Source organism: Sus scrofa, chromosome 13 (assembly GCF_000003025.6).
Source record: "Sus scrofa isolate TJ Tabasco breed Duroc chromosome 13, Sscrofa11.1, whole genome shotgun sequence".
Taxonomy (NCBI): Eukaryota; Metazoa; Chordata; class Mammalia; order Artiodactyla; family Suidae; genus Sus; species Sus scrofa.
The window spans coordinates 4149245-4166304 of record NC_010455.5 but is presented as its reverse complement, the minus strand read 5'-3'; the positions used below and the strand labels follow the sequence as shown (position 1 = coordinate 4166304).

The following is a 17060-nucleotide window of genomic DNA, read 5'->3' as shown; positions in this document are numbered from 1 at the left end:
GGCAAAATGTCACACTTGGGGGCAACTGTTAATGGGGTAGGGAAAGGAAGCAGGGTTCTGTGCTTCTACTTTGATGTGGCCACCCAAGTAAGACAAGAGATGGCAGCTAATTTTGGCCAAAGAAATTGAAATCTCTGTTAGGTTTCAATAAACTTCATTTGAAACCCAATACTAACTAGGTAAACTGTCTTTTGAAAAGCCATGACATGTTTGTTATATAATTTCAACGTGCTACATTATTTAACAGAGTGATCAAAAGCATGAAAGTCTGACGGCTGTGCGCATATTACACAAATCCAATGACAGGCTTAGAAACATGGACTAAAACTTGGGATCAAAGTCCAGAAAGCAGCAAAAGGCCACATCTCAGGTGCAGACTTGGCTGGGGCTGCTTTTTTTTTGCCAAGAAGACTGTCTCTGAGCCTCGCTGCTCTATGCCAAAGACCCTACAATTAGGTTCCTGATTCCATGACTCCAAGTTTGTTTCCAGAAAAAGCTTTTGGGTTACATTTCTTTTGGAATGTTAACCAAGAAGAAAACCCGCTCAAATTCCTTTCTGGTGATGAACTTGAGAACCAAGGAAATAAACAGAAGGTCATCAAGCAACAGAGAAAAGACAAAGGGAAAGCCCATAATCAGGGATTCCTATGAGGGTCTAGTTCTTTCGGCACTAAAGGGAATGGAAGACACAGGCCATGAGAACAAACACAAGGCCAGGCCATGGGCCCACGGTGGACCTTTCCATTTATAGCTATGATGTTAAATCTTAAAAGCTGGTATGGCCGCATAAAAGTATATTATTTGGTTTTATGTACAGAACTATATTTTGGAAATTTATTGCTTCTTTCCATGTCATTTCAAAAAATTTAAACAGCTCACATTTTTTACAGAGGGAAATGTTGGTTTCACATTATTTTCCAATTATTGTTTTAAAACAGTTTATAACAAATATTTAAAAGGGTTTGTTTTTGAAGGGCTTAAAGCTTAATGACCCAAAAAATGAGATATAATGCTAATAGATTATATTTTTTAAAAATATAAGAGATGCGAATTTTCTAAGATGAGACATAATTACATTAGCTGAGAACATTAGTACAATGGCATATGACGGAATGCAGTAAAGAGAAATTTTCACTTCCATCAAGTTTCCTGCTTCTCATCAGAGAGAACCTTAGATGTGAGCCAACCAGCCATAAAAATAAAAGGAAAATGTTAAAATATATGAAACACACAATATTAAGCTACGAGGAAGAGTCTCTGTTTGAAGGGAAGTGGGACCTAGTCCAAGTCACAGCAGCACTTCTTCAACTGAAATGAATGCCATCTATGCATGCCGAACAGGAAGCAGGTGACCTTTCAACCATTCTGGATGGGATTTTCTATACCAATCTAAATGATCTGAATCTAAAATATACCATGTAGCACATGGTTAAAAACTTTCAGAAGCAAGTATAACTGAAAAACTACTCATAAGAGATATTTGATCTTAGGCTTACATACTTAAAGACTGCCTTTTCAATGGAAAATTTACTTTGCTGTCCTTAAAGGCCCTTTTACCGCAAACATATCCAGTGAAAACATATACGTGGGTGTGTTGAAGCTAGAAACCAAAGTCAAAAGGTAGACTGTTTCAAGTGGTGACAAAAGAAATATATGTTTGCAATTTTAATTTACTTCAAATGTTCCAAACTAGGTCGAGTGAGCTCTTTCCTGAAAGATGGAATTCTACATGACACAAGTCTTGTGGGACCTTGTTCAAGAGGCCAATTTATCACCCGTTTTACAAGTATCTCAATATGACATGGTCTCATGACACAACGTAGAAGTGCCTTGAGAATATGGATATCCGATCATCTGTTTGAGCTAATTTACATGTGGTACCTGTTCACAAATACAGGCTTGATAAACCATACGCTCTGCCCCCCAACTCCAGGCGTCTGAAGTTTGGGTGTGCCTCCAACACATGGGTGTTGACGCCATGATCCCCATGGAGATGCACAGCGCAGTATTTTTCAGATGGTTCCAGTTGGTAGTCTCTTTTTCTTGGCCTTCTTCCCAAATGATTTGGCATCAACAAAAGCCGATTTACTTTAAGATGGATTTTGAGTGGTTAAAGCCCATTCTACATGAGATGGAACAGATAAACCAGGTCTAGTAAATAGACCCCTGCAAGCCAGATGGATGCCAAACCCACAGCAGCACACTTTGAGAATGGACCACATGGAGGAGGCCCTCCTCCCTCAGCCAGAGCTCCACCTGGGGAATCCACGTGAAACAAAGCGGCACCCTTCCTCGTCCTCTGTGGAATCTAACGACCAGGCCACCATGCTAAGCACAGGCCACCTGACTCCCTTGGGGCAGGGTCATATAAGCAGTAAGCGGCAGACGCTCTTCATTTCATTTCACCCCAATGACAAAGATTCGCTGTTCACACCCAGGACATCTTTGTCTGGACTGTAAGTCAGTTCTTGCCCCACCACCAGACTGGCATGATCACCGTGACACAAGGCCCGTGTGATGTCACCCTGTCTACCTCTCCCTTTCTTTTTACATCTCATCCTATACTAATTTTTGAGCAGATAATAAAGTCATATTGGCTCAACAATTTACAAAATGTATACTGGTATAAAGATAATGACCTTTCCCTTCCCCATCTCCCAGCCTCCTCGTCCCCTCTCACTGGGCAACCAGGTTAGCCCCTCTCAGGTACCCTTCCCAAGAGGGTAGTGTCCTCACCAGCACACAGAGCTCTCTCTTCCCCGCTCACCTTTTAAAACAAATATTAGCAAACAGCACACAGTTTCCCTTGCCTTTTAAAACTCTGTGTGTGTGTGTTTTATCTTTATGTGTATATAAGCTCTTCCTTATATATGTATATATGTGTGGGGTGTGTGTGTGTGTGTGTGTGTACAGGTGAATATACATATATATATATGTATCTTTATTTTTTTAAGTGGCAGCATAATATCCCATCATATGGATCGACCCTAATGTATTTAAATGAGGATCCTCCTATAGAACATTTAGGTTGTTCTCAAGTTATAAAGAACTCTCGATCTATGTATTTTCCCAAATATGTGGTCATATCTGTAGAGTAAACTCTGAAAAAATAGCAATTGCTAGTTCAAAGTGATATGTTTTGTAATTCTGAAATGTACTGTCATTTGGGCTTCCCTAAGAAGCCCAACTAGATCCCCTAACACCGTGATGGTTCTGTTTCCCCTACATTCTCACCCATCCATCACGACCTGTGTGTGAAGGAACTTCCAGATCTTTGATATAAGACCTGGATCTGATGCATGAGAAGTGGCATCTCCTTGAAACCCCTCACTCCCTGGGCCTCCAGGAGACCACAGTCCTCCCCTTGCCGGACTGGCTGCACCTTCTCCTGCTAGGCTTGCTGTCCTGTGTCCCCCTGGCAACCAAACATTGAAGGGTCAGGGCTCTGTCTTCTCTGTTCATAGTTACTTTTCCCAGCTTGAAAGACCAGCTTTGTGACTATGGCTTCCAAACTCATGACCTCCCGTATGGACCTTCCTCTGAACTTTAGACTTGAGAGTCAACTGGGCATATCAAACCCATATGTCTAAATCCAAACCTCTGATCTTCCTCTCAAACCCTCCTCCCCACCACCCCAAGGCCTCCACATCTTGGTAAGAAAACCCAGGCAAGAATCCTGCAATCCTGCCCTCTTTCTTTCTTCATACCCACATCCATGAATAAATCACATCAGCAGAATCTTCAGAACATCCAGAATGAGGCCAGTCAGCATCCCCCTCACCCCAACCAGCCTGGACTGGGCCACAGTCATTGTTGCACAGGCCTCCGGGAGGGTCTTCCGCATCTTGCCCCATCCCTCTCCTACCCCCAGGCTCTCTGATGCAGCCACTCCTCTGCTCAGACCCCTAGACACAGTTCCCATCTCTGAGAGCAGAACAAGCATCCTCACAGCACTGTGGCCAGGGGCCCCTCTTTCTGAAATACTCCCTTCCTAGATGTTGAAAGGCTTCCTCTCCACTGGCAATCACACCTGCGCAGATGTGAGCAGTTCACTTTATTTAGAAGAGCAGCCCTCCGCCCCACTGGGGACACCTTAGCCCCTCTCTGCCTCACTGCTTCCAAAACACACATCATTACCAGACACAGTGAGGGCTGTATTTACCTGCTTTTTATTTATTTTCTGTCTCTACAACTGGACTTTAGCTTTGAGAAGGCAGGGATTTCTACTCCGTGCTCCTAACTGTCCCTCTACCTAAAGCAGGTTTACGTCATTTGCAGGTGAGTCTGAACATCTTTTCGTTTGATTTTAGAGTCCTTTGAATTTCCTTTGTTGTGACCCATGTTCATATTCTCTGCAAAGAATACAAACATCAGGGTTGTTGGCCTTTTTCTTTCTTTCTTTCTTTTTTTTTTTTCTTGGTCTTTTTAGGGTCACACCCGAGGCATATGGAAGTTCCCAGGCTAGGGGTCAAATCAGAGCTGTAGCCACTGGCCTACGCCACAGCCACAGCCACGCGGGATCTGAGCCGTATTTGCAACCTACACTCAGTTCATGGCAATGCGGGATCTTTAACCCACTGAACAAGGCCAGGGATGGAACCTGTGTCCTCATGGGTGCTAGTCAGATTCGTTTTCTGCTGAGCCACGATGCGAATCCCCTGTTGGCCTTTTTCTGACTGATTTTAGGCGTCCCTAATGTATTAGGGATATTAGCCCTTTCTGATACATGTTGCTAACACTTTTTCCCAGTCTCTAGTTTTGTTGCAGCTTTGCTTCTGATCCTTGTTGCCATGTAGAATTCTTTTCATGCAGTCCAATCCATTATGGTGTTCTAATTGTTTGTTTGTTGAAGTTTCTGGGCTGGCACTATTTTGTGTCAGGGCTGCTGCTAGCAGGGGCCTAGCTGCCCCAGTGTGGGCTCTGTTCCACGCCTGGAATTCCTGTCCCCACCAGTCTTGCTCCCAGACAAACCACCCTCCTGACTCAACTGCATCTACACTCTGGTTCCATGCTGCCCCCGTGACTTAATCACGGGACATGCTGTGCCCTCGCACTAGAGCACCAAGTCCCCTGGGCAGTAAGGGTTTCTTCCACATACCCCTTCGCACTTGGCCTGGAGCCCTGGGGCAGGGAAGTAAGGCACCCAGCCTCTGTCAGACCGAGAGTAGGACCTAATAAACATCTGTGAATACATGAAAGGACAAATAAACTCATCATCCTACATTCACTTCAGTTCAACAAATATTTACCGAGGGCCAGCTCTGCATCAGGCGCTGTTCTTGGCACTGGGATATGTTATGAGTAAATAAAGATCCCTGCCCTCAAGGAGTTTACACTTTAGCTGGAAGAAGACACACAGTAAGCAATAACATAAGCAAATTATGTGGCAGGTTAGATGGTAACAACTGCTACAGAGTAAAGACAATGTAGGAGTTCCCGTCGTGGCGCAGTGGTTAACGAATCCGACTAGGAACCATGAGGTTGCGGGTTCGGTCCCTGCCCTTGCTCAGTGGGTTAACGATCCGGCGTTGCCGTGAGCTGTGGTGTAGGTTGCAGACGCGGCTCGGATCCCGCGTTGCTGTGGCTCTGGCGTAGGCCGGTGGCTACAGCTCCGATTGGACCCCTAGCCTGGAACCTCCATATGCCGCGGGAGCGGCCCAAAGAAATAGCAAAAAGACAAAAAAAAAAAAAAAAAAAAAAAAAAAAAAAAAAAGACAATGTAGAGCAGGGCAGAGCCTGAGAGGTGCCAGGAAGCTTCTAAGCTTGGAGGTTGAAGGAAAACATCCAGTTCTGCAATACAAACATGGACTCGTATCCTGCGATTTCCCGTATTTCCTCCCGACCCTTCTTCATTAAAGAACTCATCCTTTCAAATAACTCTTCCATTTTGATGACACCAATTCTATCTGTAGCCTCAACTCACCCCCAGCTTTCCTATAGTCCCTTCAGCAACTTACCAGTTATTTCCATTTGCCCTCTGCTATGGTCTGACTGTGTCCCCCCACCCAAATCCACAGGACCTTTGGGAGGTGCTGTGGTCATGAGCATGGAGCCCTCGTGAGCGGGATTAGTACTCCTCTAAAGCATTGCCGCTTCCACCATGTGGGGAGACTGCAAGCAGGTGCCGGCTATGCACCAGGAAAGAGGCCTCACCAGGCACCACACCACATCGGCCCACACCATGACCTTGGACTTCCCAGCCTCTGAGACAAGTCTCTGTTGTTTGAAGCCATCTGGTCTGCGACACTTTGTAATACCTGGCCGGATGAACCAAGACAATGACCCTCGGTGACCCCATGTTCGGCACACCTGAACCAGACCTTCACCATCACCTTCCTCCAATCCTACAGCCCAGGCGTCCATGTCCCAGGGCTGTGTGGAGTACGGGGACACAGGGGGCAGAGGAGAGACGGGTCAGTCCATGCCTGTTCCAATATTTCATGGCCCCAGTGCCCACAGAGGTTTCCACAAGAGTTCAAGACACAGAAAGAATTTGAAAGAAGGGCTTTCTAACCCACGATGCTTGGTCTGGGAGATGTTGAGCTACATGGGGGATATTTAGCATGCTGATGTGTCCAGGGAATCTCCAAAGGAGAAGAGAAGATTGGTGAAGAAACCCTTCCCAGGAGCATGAACAGTGTTCCCCACGTCAGGTTTTGGGCAATGCTGGCCTAAGACATCAACGTCAACCCCCTTATCCTTGAATTAAAATGCTCCCATCATCTAACCCAACCTGTGTTCCCAAACCTAACTTCTGCAGCTTCCCTTCAGCCAGGACAACATACTCGTGTGCATGGAAAGCACACCTTGACAATGAAGCCTCTCCCTCTGGCCCACTGGGAAAGCCCAACCCTGCACTCTGTGCACACAGACCTGCCCCCTCCAGCTCCCGGTTTAAGCCCCATCCCTCCCTACCAACAAAACCCCCATTGCTCCTTCCTTTAAACTCCACATATACCTACCTATTCCACTGGCTTAGTTGCATTCTATAACTTTCAATGGTAGCAGAGACTGTTGGCTAGTTTTTGCATCTCTAATAAGTACTAGTACAACAGCTTGTCACTAAGCACATTCCGCAAATGCACGACTGTGTTTTTCCTTCACTATGTTAACATGTGTAGTGATGTGTTTCTGACACAGCACCGACCTCTCATACGAGAATACCGGTTAATTAAAGTTGCTTCTAAGTCCTTATTCTTAGAAGATTTACCTCTCCTGTTAAAACCTTTCTAGAAAGCATCTGTTCACTTTACCCACTATAGCCCCTTATTTATATATTATATTATATCATATGATTTGTAGACCACAGAACTGAGAAGGCAGAAAAGGCTTAGAGACCATCTAGTCTATTTACTTCATTTTAGATCCAAGGATACCTAATAGGTTTTATATCTACATAAAACCTTCTGGTAGCTCTCTGAGAAAAATGATTTAATTTACTGTGAACTTTAACTTAATTGCGGTTCTTCTCAGCTTTAATAAACAGGTATAACAGAATAATAACAAAAATGATTTTATGGGAGTGCCAGAGTTGAAGGAAGCCTGACCCCTCCCCAGCAGATAATTTGTTAAGGTGCTGAGTTTATTTAGTGAAAAGCGAAGCTTTCAGAGACTCTGTGGGTTTACAAGGGAAGGAGGGAAGAAGAGGAAGGAACTGATGAGAAGGCACAGCTTTGGGATCTGTTCACAGGACAGGGATCCAGGGAATCGGACATCCCCCTTATTCCCTGCCCTTTGCCCCTGGCACTGGGATATTTCACAGTGAAATTCAGCTGTGCTGGGAAGAAGGAGCAGCTCCCAAGAAAGGCAGCTGCCCACCAATCTGGCAAGCAAATGCCCATCTGCTCGGAGCACTCACACTTTGAGGGGCAGAGGAAAGAGGGCAAGAGGTGAGCATGAACCCAGGAGGGCCTCTCTGCTCCACCCTCATTTCCAAATGCAAATTCCTGGTCCCCCCCACCCAAAGATTCAATATCGGGGGATGATGCAAAAACCGCACTTTATACAAGCAGCCCCAGGAGAAGTGGAGAAGTTTCCGCCTGAGTTGGCCTAGCTGTCACTTTTGTGATCATTCCCTTTACTTCCCTTATCATCAAGGAAGGATCCTTCAGGGGAATTAAGAGGGGGTCAGGCCGGCCCACTGCCAATGACCTTGCTACATCTTAGCTTCTGTGCCTTCACTAATTGCTGGTTACCTAAAGTACCTAGGAGAACATCTGGTGATTCTTCAAAAATAGGACAGATGCCAAGATTCCAAAGGAGTTGAGGTTTCCAGTATCTCACCTTCAGAGAGGTCACTCTCCACCTTCAAAGTTAGGCATTAACTCTCCTCTGGAAACACAAGCTGATGGGCTGCAATTCATGCACCTGAGCCACTGCCTAGGATTACTTGTTTAATCGTCTACTCTTTTAAAGTGACTGTAATTAAGCCATTCCAAAATCACTACTTAGGTAACTGATCTAGAACCCATGGCGCCCTTAGGGAACCCTACAATTCACTGCAACAGACAGGTTGAGCGACTAACCTAACACCACACAGCAAGACATGGTATGAGGGCCCAGGATCCCCAGGGAGGAACCCCTTACTTCTGCACACTGGGGCTGAGAAACATCCTGACATAAATAAAAGGAAAAGTTACAGGCTCCCAGACTCCCTCTTGTGAACCTTTCTAATGGAACACTTGCGAAATCCTTTCAGAATGAATCTTACAGATGATCTTTACATGTGCTGTGTTGGGCGAGACACTGATGTGAGCAAACCATGTGATGGATGATGACAGGTTTCTTATCCGGAAACCTCGGCTCCTAAGAACGCACAGCAATCCGAGGAGTTTGCAGAACAACAAAGGTCTGTGAGCAATCAAAACCCAGTCACGCAGGTCTGCCTGACATTCTGCCTGTCCTCCCCACGCAGGAGTGCGTCAGGTTCTCGCTTTGAGGCGAGGGAAATCTACCAAGCTTGGTCACAGGGGACCAGAAGCAGCATATTGGAAAGAGGACAAATGTATTTGTACAGAGAGGCAGTGGAAAACGCAGCAGGATCGTAGGAGCAGCAAGAAGTGAAAGCTGAACAGACCTGGAACTGAACTATGAATGCTGGGAATGGGACTGAACAGCAGACCAGAAAGCGACCAGTGCACAGGTTAAGGGCCCCCCAAAACTTAGGCTCCTGGGGGCATCGCCACATTAACCCCAGCAATTAACAGATGCTCCTCAAGATGACCCCGAGTCACTGAAAGTTCAAACTACTGAAAAGCAAAAACTAAAAGAATACAGCAATACTAAACCTATCCCAAAGGTTAGGAAATATGGAAAGGTCTTCTCTAAATAGAAAAGAAGCAGGAATCTAGGGAAAGAGAAAATCATACTGGAAAGTAAATCACTTAAACAAGCCAGGACACAGGTTAAAAAGAAAAAAATCAAAAAATGTCTGTGAAGGAGTTGCCATTGTGGCTCAGAGGTTAATGAATCCGACTAGGAGCCATGAGGTTGCAGGTTCCATCCCTGGCCTCGCTCAGTGGTTTGGGAATCCGGCGTTGCCATGAGCTGTAGTGTAGGTCACAAATGCAACTCGGATCCTGTGTTGTTGTGGCTCTTGTGTAGGCTGGTGGCTACAGCTCTGGAACCTCCATATGCCGCAGGTGCAGCCCTAGAAAATACAAAAAGCCAAAAAAAAAAAAAAAAAAAAAAAAAGCCTGTGAACGTGACGATAAGCACAATCAACAGCAAAAGGATGGGCATGAAGATGTGAAAGAGGACATCAAAATCATAAAATGTGGGGGAGGAGAGTAAGAAAAAGCAGGCTTTTTTTTGGTTTTTTTCTCCAGAAAAGTTCAAACTAGTTTTTGGTATGCCAGGTTCAAGAAAGCAGAGATGTGTAGACTCCACTATAAAAAAATTTCCATTCAGTGCATTAAAATGAAGGGTAATTACAGCTTTTTCATTATGTTGAAAGTTGCCATCCATCCCTGTTTACTCAGTCATGATGCAGCCTTGCCAAGCAAAGGAGCCCCCTGGAGCTTTCAGAATAGAAGCTTGAACAGTTCTGGGGGTGGGGTTTTGTCTCACTTAGAGCTTGATCTCCTCTCTTCCTAAGAGTCCTCCCCAAAGGGCAGGGGACCGATTCTCCCACCAGAAGAGGAGCCAGGCTCTGACCCACAAGAGGCATGACACCAACTCTGCAAGGGGCCTGCCCAGAACGACGGGGCCGGCCGGGGTCCTGGGCTGTCCCAATGCCTGGTGGGTCATCCACGTCTCCTCCAGGACAACCTGGGTCAAGGACTCCTAATGCAGCTTCTGTGTTCTCCGACCCCTTCTTCTCTTTCTCGAATTCAGCAAACTAAATTAAAATTAAATTTGGTAGTGATTTAATGTTTATCAGAATTAGGACACACACACACACACACACACAGCCCGTAGTTCTTAAATCCCCCTCTCCAGAAGCAGTGACATTCAACCCCTTTAGCTAAGTTCTTTGTTTCCTTTTTAGTACCTATGTCCATTTGTCTAAGTAACATGCTTCTTTTGTTTAGACATTTTTCAAGCATTATCTACGAAACTGCCCACATGAAGGATGAGAATTTTGCTACTTTTAACCTCTCCGATATCAGGACACATGTAGTCTCTCAGCCATCTAGGGTCTAATTGCTTCCGAATCCAGCTTTCAGACAGCTCTCCTCTTTTATCCCTACCTTTACTCCAATTCCCAGAGGCATCTGGTGGCACCAAGTCCTGGGCTGGGGAAGGGGGGTGTCTCCACATAAGCCAGACTGTCTGTTGCTCCCTCCCCCGCCAGCTTCAGGCTCAGCTTTCTCAAGTCAGCTACATCAATTCTCACGTGTTCAGCTGTTTTTCCATTTCCAAAATTTTGTTGCTCCCATTTTCTCCATCCTTGTAACTTTACAAAAACCCCTACTGTCATTTTAATGAGACTCAGAAGGGAGTGGAGATTAAATGCATGTGTTAATTCACCATCTTGGACAGGAAATGTGTCACTGATTTTTTTTTCCTTTTTTTTCCAGGGAACAAATGATTTTCCATTTAAATTCACCGGAGGAAAACATCCGACTCACTGAAGCAAAGCCACTTGGGCTCCTTCTGGATCATCTTCATATTCTCTATGAAATAGATCGATTTGGTGACTGAGAAGGAAGTAAAAATTAAAACACAGGCTGCTGGGTTTTGGCCATTGAAAGAGAGAAAGATATTAGGAAGTGGAAAAGACGTTCCCCCTAAAGAATCTGGCTGATTTTTTATCAGCTTTTATAAACTTTTTAAAAAAGAACTTATATGAACTTTTACAGTGTTTCCCCGCTAGAAAGGCCAGCCCTGCTCCCTGGCCTGAGCTCCTTACCCATCACCCACTTGTTCTTGGGAGAACAACCATGTGTCAGGCCCAGAAGGATGTGTGTGCGGTGATTCACAGAGACCCATTCCTGCACGCCTGCACCATCCACCACTCCTCTGTGTTCTCATTCTCGTGGCAGCACAGACCCACGCCTCCCACACCCATCCCACGTGACCCAAACATTTAGTCAGTCCCTGCCACCTGCACCAGTGACCTCTGGCTCTGCACTCCATATCCTGCCTGTCCTGCCCCTGAGCTGGCATCTACCTGCTCAGTGGAAAACACGCCTCCCTCCTGGTACACCCCTACCTGCCACAGCTGCCCGCAATATCTCAGAAGAGTGGTGCTGCCCCCTCGCTAAGGTCAAGTGTTTCGTGACTTCACTGCATTCCTACCCTCTTCACTTCCTCCATCCTTAATCTCTGTCTCGTCTTTTACTACATTCCTCTTTGCCTCTTCACTGGGTGGTCCATATTCCCATGGACAGTTTCCTTTTTTTTTTTTTTTGTCTTTTTGTCTTTTTGCCATTCCTTGGGCCGCTCCCGCGGCATATGGAGGTTCCCAGGCTAGGGGTCTAATTGGAGCTGTAGCCGCTGGCCTACGCCACAGCCACAGCAACTGGGGATCCAAGCCGCTTCTGCAACCTATACCACAGCTCACGGCAACACCGGATCCTTAACTCACTGAGCAAGGCCAGGGATGGAACCCACAACCTCATGGTTCCTAGTCGGATTCGTTAACCACTGAGCCATGACGGAACTCCTCCTTGGTTTTCTTATTGAGGTTTCCCTTAAACCCTGCAACCTTTTATGCTGCCATAGTCCCTTCTTGAAAGAGTGGGCTACATAGGCTGCCACAACTGCCCATCCACCCTCGGTCCCTCTGGGTCACTGCCTGCTGTGCCTGTAGGTTTCTGACCACCTTGGCTGCTGGTCTTCACTTCCCAGCCTTGCTTCCCAGCCCCATCCCTCTTCCCAATAACAGCATCAGCAGACACACTTCTAGCTCCAAAAAACCAGTTACAGAGCTGAGAGTCTGAACCTGTCCAAACTGGGTGCACTTTTTAACCTGTGACTGAAGATAACTGTGAAAGTCCTTATTTTCACTTAATTATTTACACGAAGATTTAGCTAATGAGAATACAAATTTGTGCTTAAAAGTTTGGAATCTTTCTAAAATAATCCTCACTTCCAGCACTTTGGTGACCTATGTCTTCATTTTGTCGTTGCAAGATTAAAGATCTGCAAGCAGGAAAACAATTACTTATCAAAAGTAAAATCTGATGCAAATATTTCTGAGCCAACACAAATGAACAAGTCTTCATATGACTAATAACGATGCCTTACAATAACTGTAAACATGAGAAACAAAGATCAAGGGACCCTAAAATAAGCACTGGGGCCAACAGGAGGGCGATGTAGGCGGTCAGCAGTAATTATGAAACCAAAAGATGATCGTTGCGTGCTTCTGGAGATGTGTAAACCCACAGCAACGTGGACCATCACACAGTGGTTATTCCCCACCATTTTCCCACACAAAATCCTTAACAGAAAAGACTCTTCAGCTTCTTAAACACAAGCAAATATATCCCTTAATGAAATCAAACAGGAAAAAAAAAAAAAAAACCCACAAAGCTGCATGATGCTAGACAGGGTCAAATTTCATAAGCCAATAAAGTTGTAACGAATTGCCACTCAGGCAAATTGTTAAATTAATAACCAGTCTTCCTCCAATAAAAGCGGTTTCAAATTCTAATGTCTACAAATCTCAAGCAATGTATGCATTTAATAGAACAGAATATTTTGTAAAAGTCACATCACATTTAGTCGGTTAATGTCTGAGTGAGTCCTCCGTGCAGATGTTAGAACAGATGTCACAGGTGAAATGGGGAGAGTCACTCCATATGCCAGCCTGGTGCATAGGACGTCACTCTCCCGTCTGGAGGACGAGACAGGACACGTTTAACCAAAGACACAGTGACTGAAAGGCTCTGTCAGCTGAACCGGATTCTTGTCCAAAGGGCCCGGGAATGGTTCTCTCACAGAAATGGGGGAATCAGGAAAGCTCCCGGGAATACGACTGAGACAAAAAGAGACAAGGACAGACTGGCAGAGAGGAGGGAGGGAAACATCCTACCTTGCGAAAATCTACATGGAAACACGTACACACAGGGGATGGGGAAGGGCAGGAAGGGCAGCCCAAAGCCACAGCTACTACGACTGTCTCCTTAAAGCTCAATCTCTCCCCTCGCCACTAAAAAACTAGGGGTTCCCCACTGCCTCACAAACCAAGTTCAGGTCCTGAGTAGCACACAGTAAGGACTCACTATGTTTGACTGGGTGTGGTTATAGTCCTCTTTGCCTTGAAAGTTCTAGAAGGGAAAACCTTGTTTTTTAATATTTTGTATGTAACAGCTCTAACAAGTACCTTATGTAGAAGTTCTTAAGTTTAATAAATAAAACATATTAAACGAATGAGAAGATATAATAATTTTTATATAATATTGGCAAAGTGGGTGGTCCAGTTTGCAGATGGCTTACGTGGGAAGTTGTAGTTTAGATTTGGTCAGCTACTGGAAGATTTTGTATAGGGTAGTGACGTGATAAAAATGGCATCTGAAGTAACTTGCCTTGGTTGTGGTTGTTAAGTCCCAGAAAGGACTAGAAGTAGAAAAATTATTTTGCTAGTAATATTTTGCTAAAAAGACGAGTAAAACAAGATGAGGGTTTTTTGTCTGTTGATGAGCATTAATGTGCATATTCTTTAATAAACATCAAAAGAGCAATTGTCATATGTATCTCTGCCTTTAATCTATTTTAAACAAGTTCATTTCTGAGATAAGACATAACTTTTTGGGGGGCTGGGGAGCATGCCTGCATGTGGAAGTTCCTGGGCCAGGAATCCCACCTGACCCAAGCTGTTGCAGTGACAATGCCATATCTTAACCAGCTGCACCACAAGGGAACTCCAAGAGACGACTTCTTTAAGACTAGGTAATAGTTATAGTCTCTTGATCTTAAAGAACAGTAACAAAAACCCTAGAAGTAAAGGAGAGGTATTCGTATTTATGAATTCCAAATATTCTCCACATTAGAATCTTTCAAATTGACGTGCAATCAAAATTTGAAAACTGAAAAGAATTCCATTCTGCCTATTCTTATTACAACACAGAACACTTATTTTTTTGGTTTTATCACAGCTAAAATTAATTAGATGGTTGTTTGTGTAAGTAGAATTTGATAATCTAGTATAACATTTGGTTGTGAAGTGAATGAACTCATCAGCCTTTGAAAATGCCAGTGCATTAAAAATGCCAAGAGGTTGTAACTGGTGTTCATGCTCCTGCAGACACATTCTTTCTCTGCTCAGGCTGTTCCTTTCAAGGTGTGTGCTAGGGAGTCATGGTGGCAGCACAGGTAATGAGGAGGAAGAGATTAGCGCAAAGGGTCTCAGTCCTCACCTAGAAAAGCTTAGGAACCTTTAACAGCTACGAACTCTTAAGCCATACCCTGGACCATGTCAATATATTTTAAAAGCTCCTCCCCACCTGAGTCTGTTATCCAAGGCTTGAGTATTAGCATTTTTCTTTAGCCATGAAAAAAGTACTTTTTATATCTGATTTTCTTGCTATAGCATCAAAAAGATGAAAGAGCTCAGGTGCAAGAGAGATGATGCTACCAAATTTTTTTTTTTTTTTTTGGCTGCAACCACAACAAGCAGAAGTTCCTGGGCCAGGGACTGAACTCAAGCCACAACAGTGACAATGCCAGATCCTTAACCACTCTGCCACCAGGGAACTCCACTGCTAACTTTATTTGAAAGGGAAGAAACAGATTCTCACTCACCTGCCTTCTGACAGTGCACAATCTTTTCATACACTGCGTCCGCATTCTCAATCAAGGCCTTGAGGGACTGGATCATCTGCAAAGGAAACATCCAGACACGAGGTCACACTGACAGCTGGACACCAGAGGGTCCACCCTCTTGTGTAGGGATCATTGGACAACATGGCTGGGGGGATGCAGGGATGCACCCCCTTGTCTGAAGTCCTGCTACTCCAGTTCAAATGTATATGTGGAAAATGACAACGTCACACCTCCCTATACAGCAGCTCAAACCAGGCTGTGAGGAGGGTGTTCCAGGTGGTGAGGCTTGTTCGGGACTGGACTTGAACCTTGAGCCGTACAGAACTGAGTCTGTCCCAGTGAGAAAAGCTCCAAATATACAGGTGTACACATCCAATCTGTCCTTCATTTCAACAAAACCTCCTACTTCAGCTCATAGAAAGCTCCAGCACCTATACACCCACTCACTTCAGCAAGGTGCCTTCATCTGAAAATCAGTTTAAAACTTACGAAGAGGATCAAAAAACAGCATTTATTTTGACGCATTACTAATGGCATCACTCAAACTAGTATCTTTAATGTTCCTATCAGTGACTTTAAAAAATCAGTGTTGAGCTCTTATTCCAAATTGCATGTGCCTGTTTTAGGAGACAAGCTCAAATAAGTAAAAGGATCAGGATATAGCCGACCGATTATTTCACTCATCAAAATACTGGGAAAAGATCTGTCTGAAGTAAACTTTTTGGGCTCTAAAATCGCTATGAAAAATGGGATAGCCAGATTCAGGTCTCACAACTCCAATGGATACAATTATGATCCTTGCCGTAAGTGCAGGATTCTGTATTTAAATGTCTAGATATTTCACATTTTTTTTGTATTTCACAAATTCTATTATTATCTCTTTTACATGACCATTCTATTACGTTTCCTTCTTAAAAAATTTTTACTGGAATATAGTTGACTTACAAAGTTGGGTTAATTTGGGGTGTACGGTGAAGTAAATCAGTTACACGTATACACATATCCATTCCTTCTCAGATCCTTTCCCACTTAGGTTATTACACGGTACTGAGTAACTGTGCCGTGCTATACAGTAGGTCCTTGTTTCCCCTATGTTATATATAGTAGTGTGTGTATATCAATCCCAACCCCATAATTTATCCCTCCACCCACCATGTCTCCCCTTTTATAAACGTAAATTTAGTTTTGAAACCTCTGAGTCTGTTTCTGCTCTCTAAGTTCTACTGCAGCATTTCTATCAGATTCCACACATTAGTGATCTCATATGATATTTGTAGGACCATTCTATTTTTAATAACACATACCAATCCACCATTCTCCATTCCTTTAAGTTCTGCCTTGTTTTTCCTTATGGTATTTATCACAAACTGCCATAGTCATTATTTTACAGAAATGAAATATATGTGGGTTGGATTATTTATGTAACTCAAAGAACACCATATTTTATTAGTTATTCTTATTTAAACTAAAGCATAATCTACGTGCCTCTTAAGAAGTACACCAGACTCTTACAATGAGTCACACAGCATTTATCAACTTGCACTGTTGTGAGAAAATTGTAGTAAACACCGTGAGGTTTGAGGGCCCAGCAGGTGTTCATTATGCCTTTGTTCACTATTCAGCGGAGGGCTCCCCGGGTCAGCCCTTGAGCAGGGGACACAGTGACCTACAAGACACGGACCCTGTCTTCAGGAAGTCCACAGCCTAGCGGTACTTTGGAATTCAGTATTTTCACGTTTGTTCTTCAAGACCTGAGTCATTCTTGTAAATTAAAATATTCTACTTTACAGCTTGACATACTGAGCAGGCAGTGATAAAAAATGAATAGCTAAGTACTCGATTGTACT

General features: G+C 44.2%; 1 protein-coding gene across 2 annotated transcripts in view; it reads right to left on the bottom strand.

The window, feature by feature from the left end:
• PLCL2 (phospholipase C like 2) overlaps positions 1-17060 on the bottom strand; it is a 209345-nt gene that overhangs the window by 35270 nt on the left and 157015 nt on the right. For both annotated transcript variants that reach the window (XM_021069677.1, XM_021069678.1), the window contains exon 5: positions 15193-15268. In XM_021069677.1, the coding sequence (XP_020925336.1) occupies positions 15193-15268 (76 nt within the window). The remainder of the gene's footprint in view (positions 1-15192; positions 15269-17060) is intronic.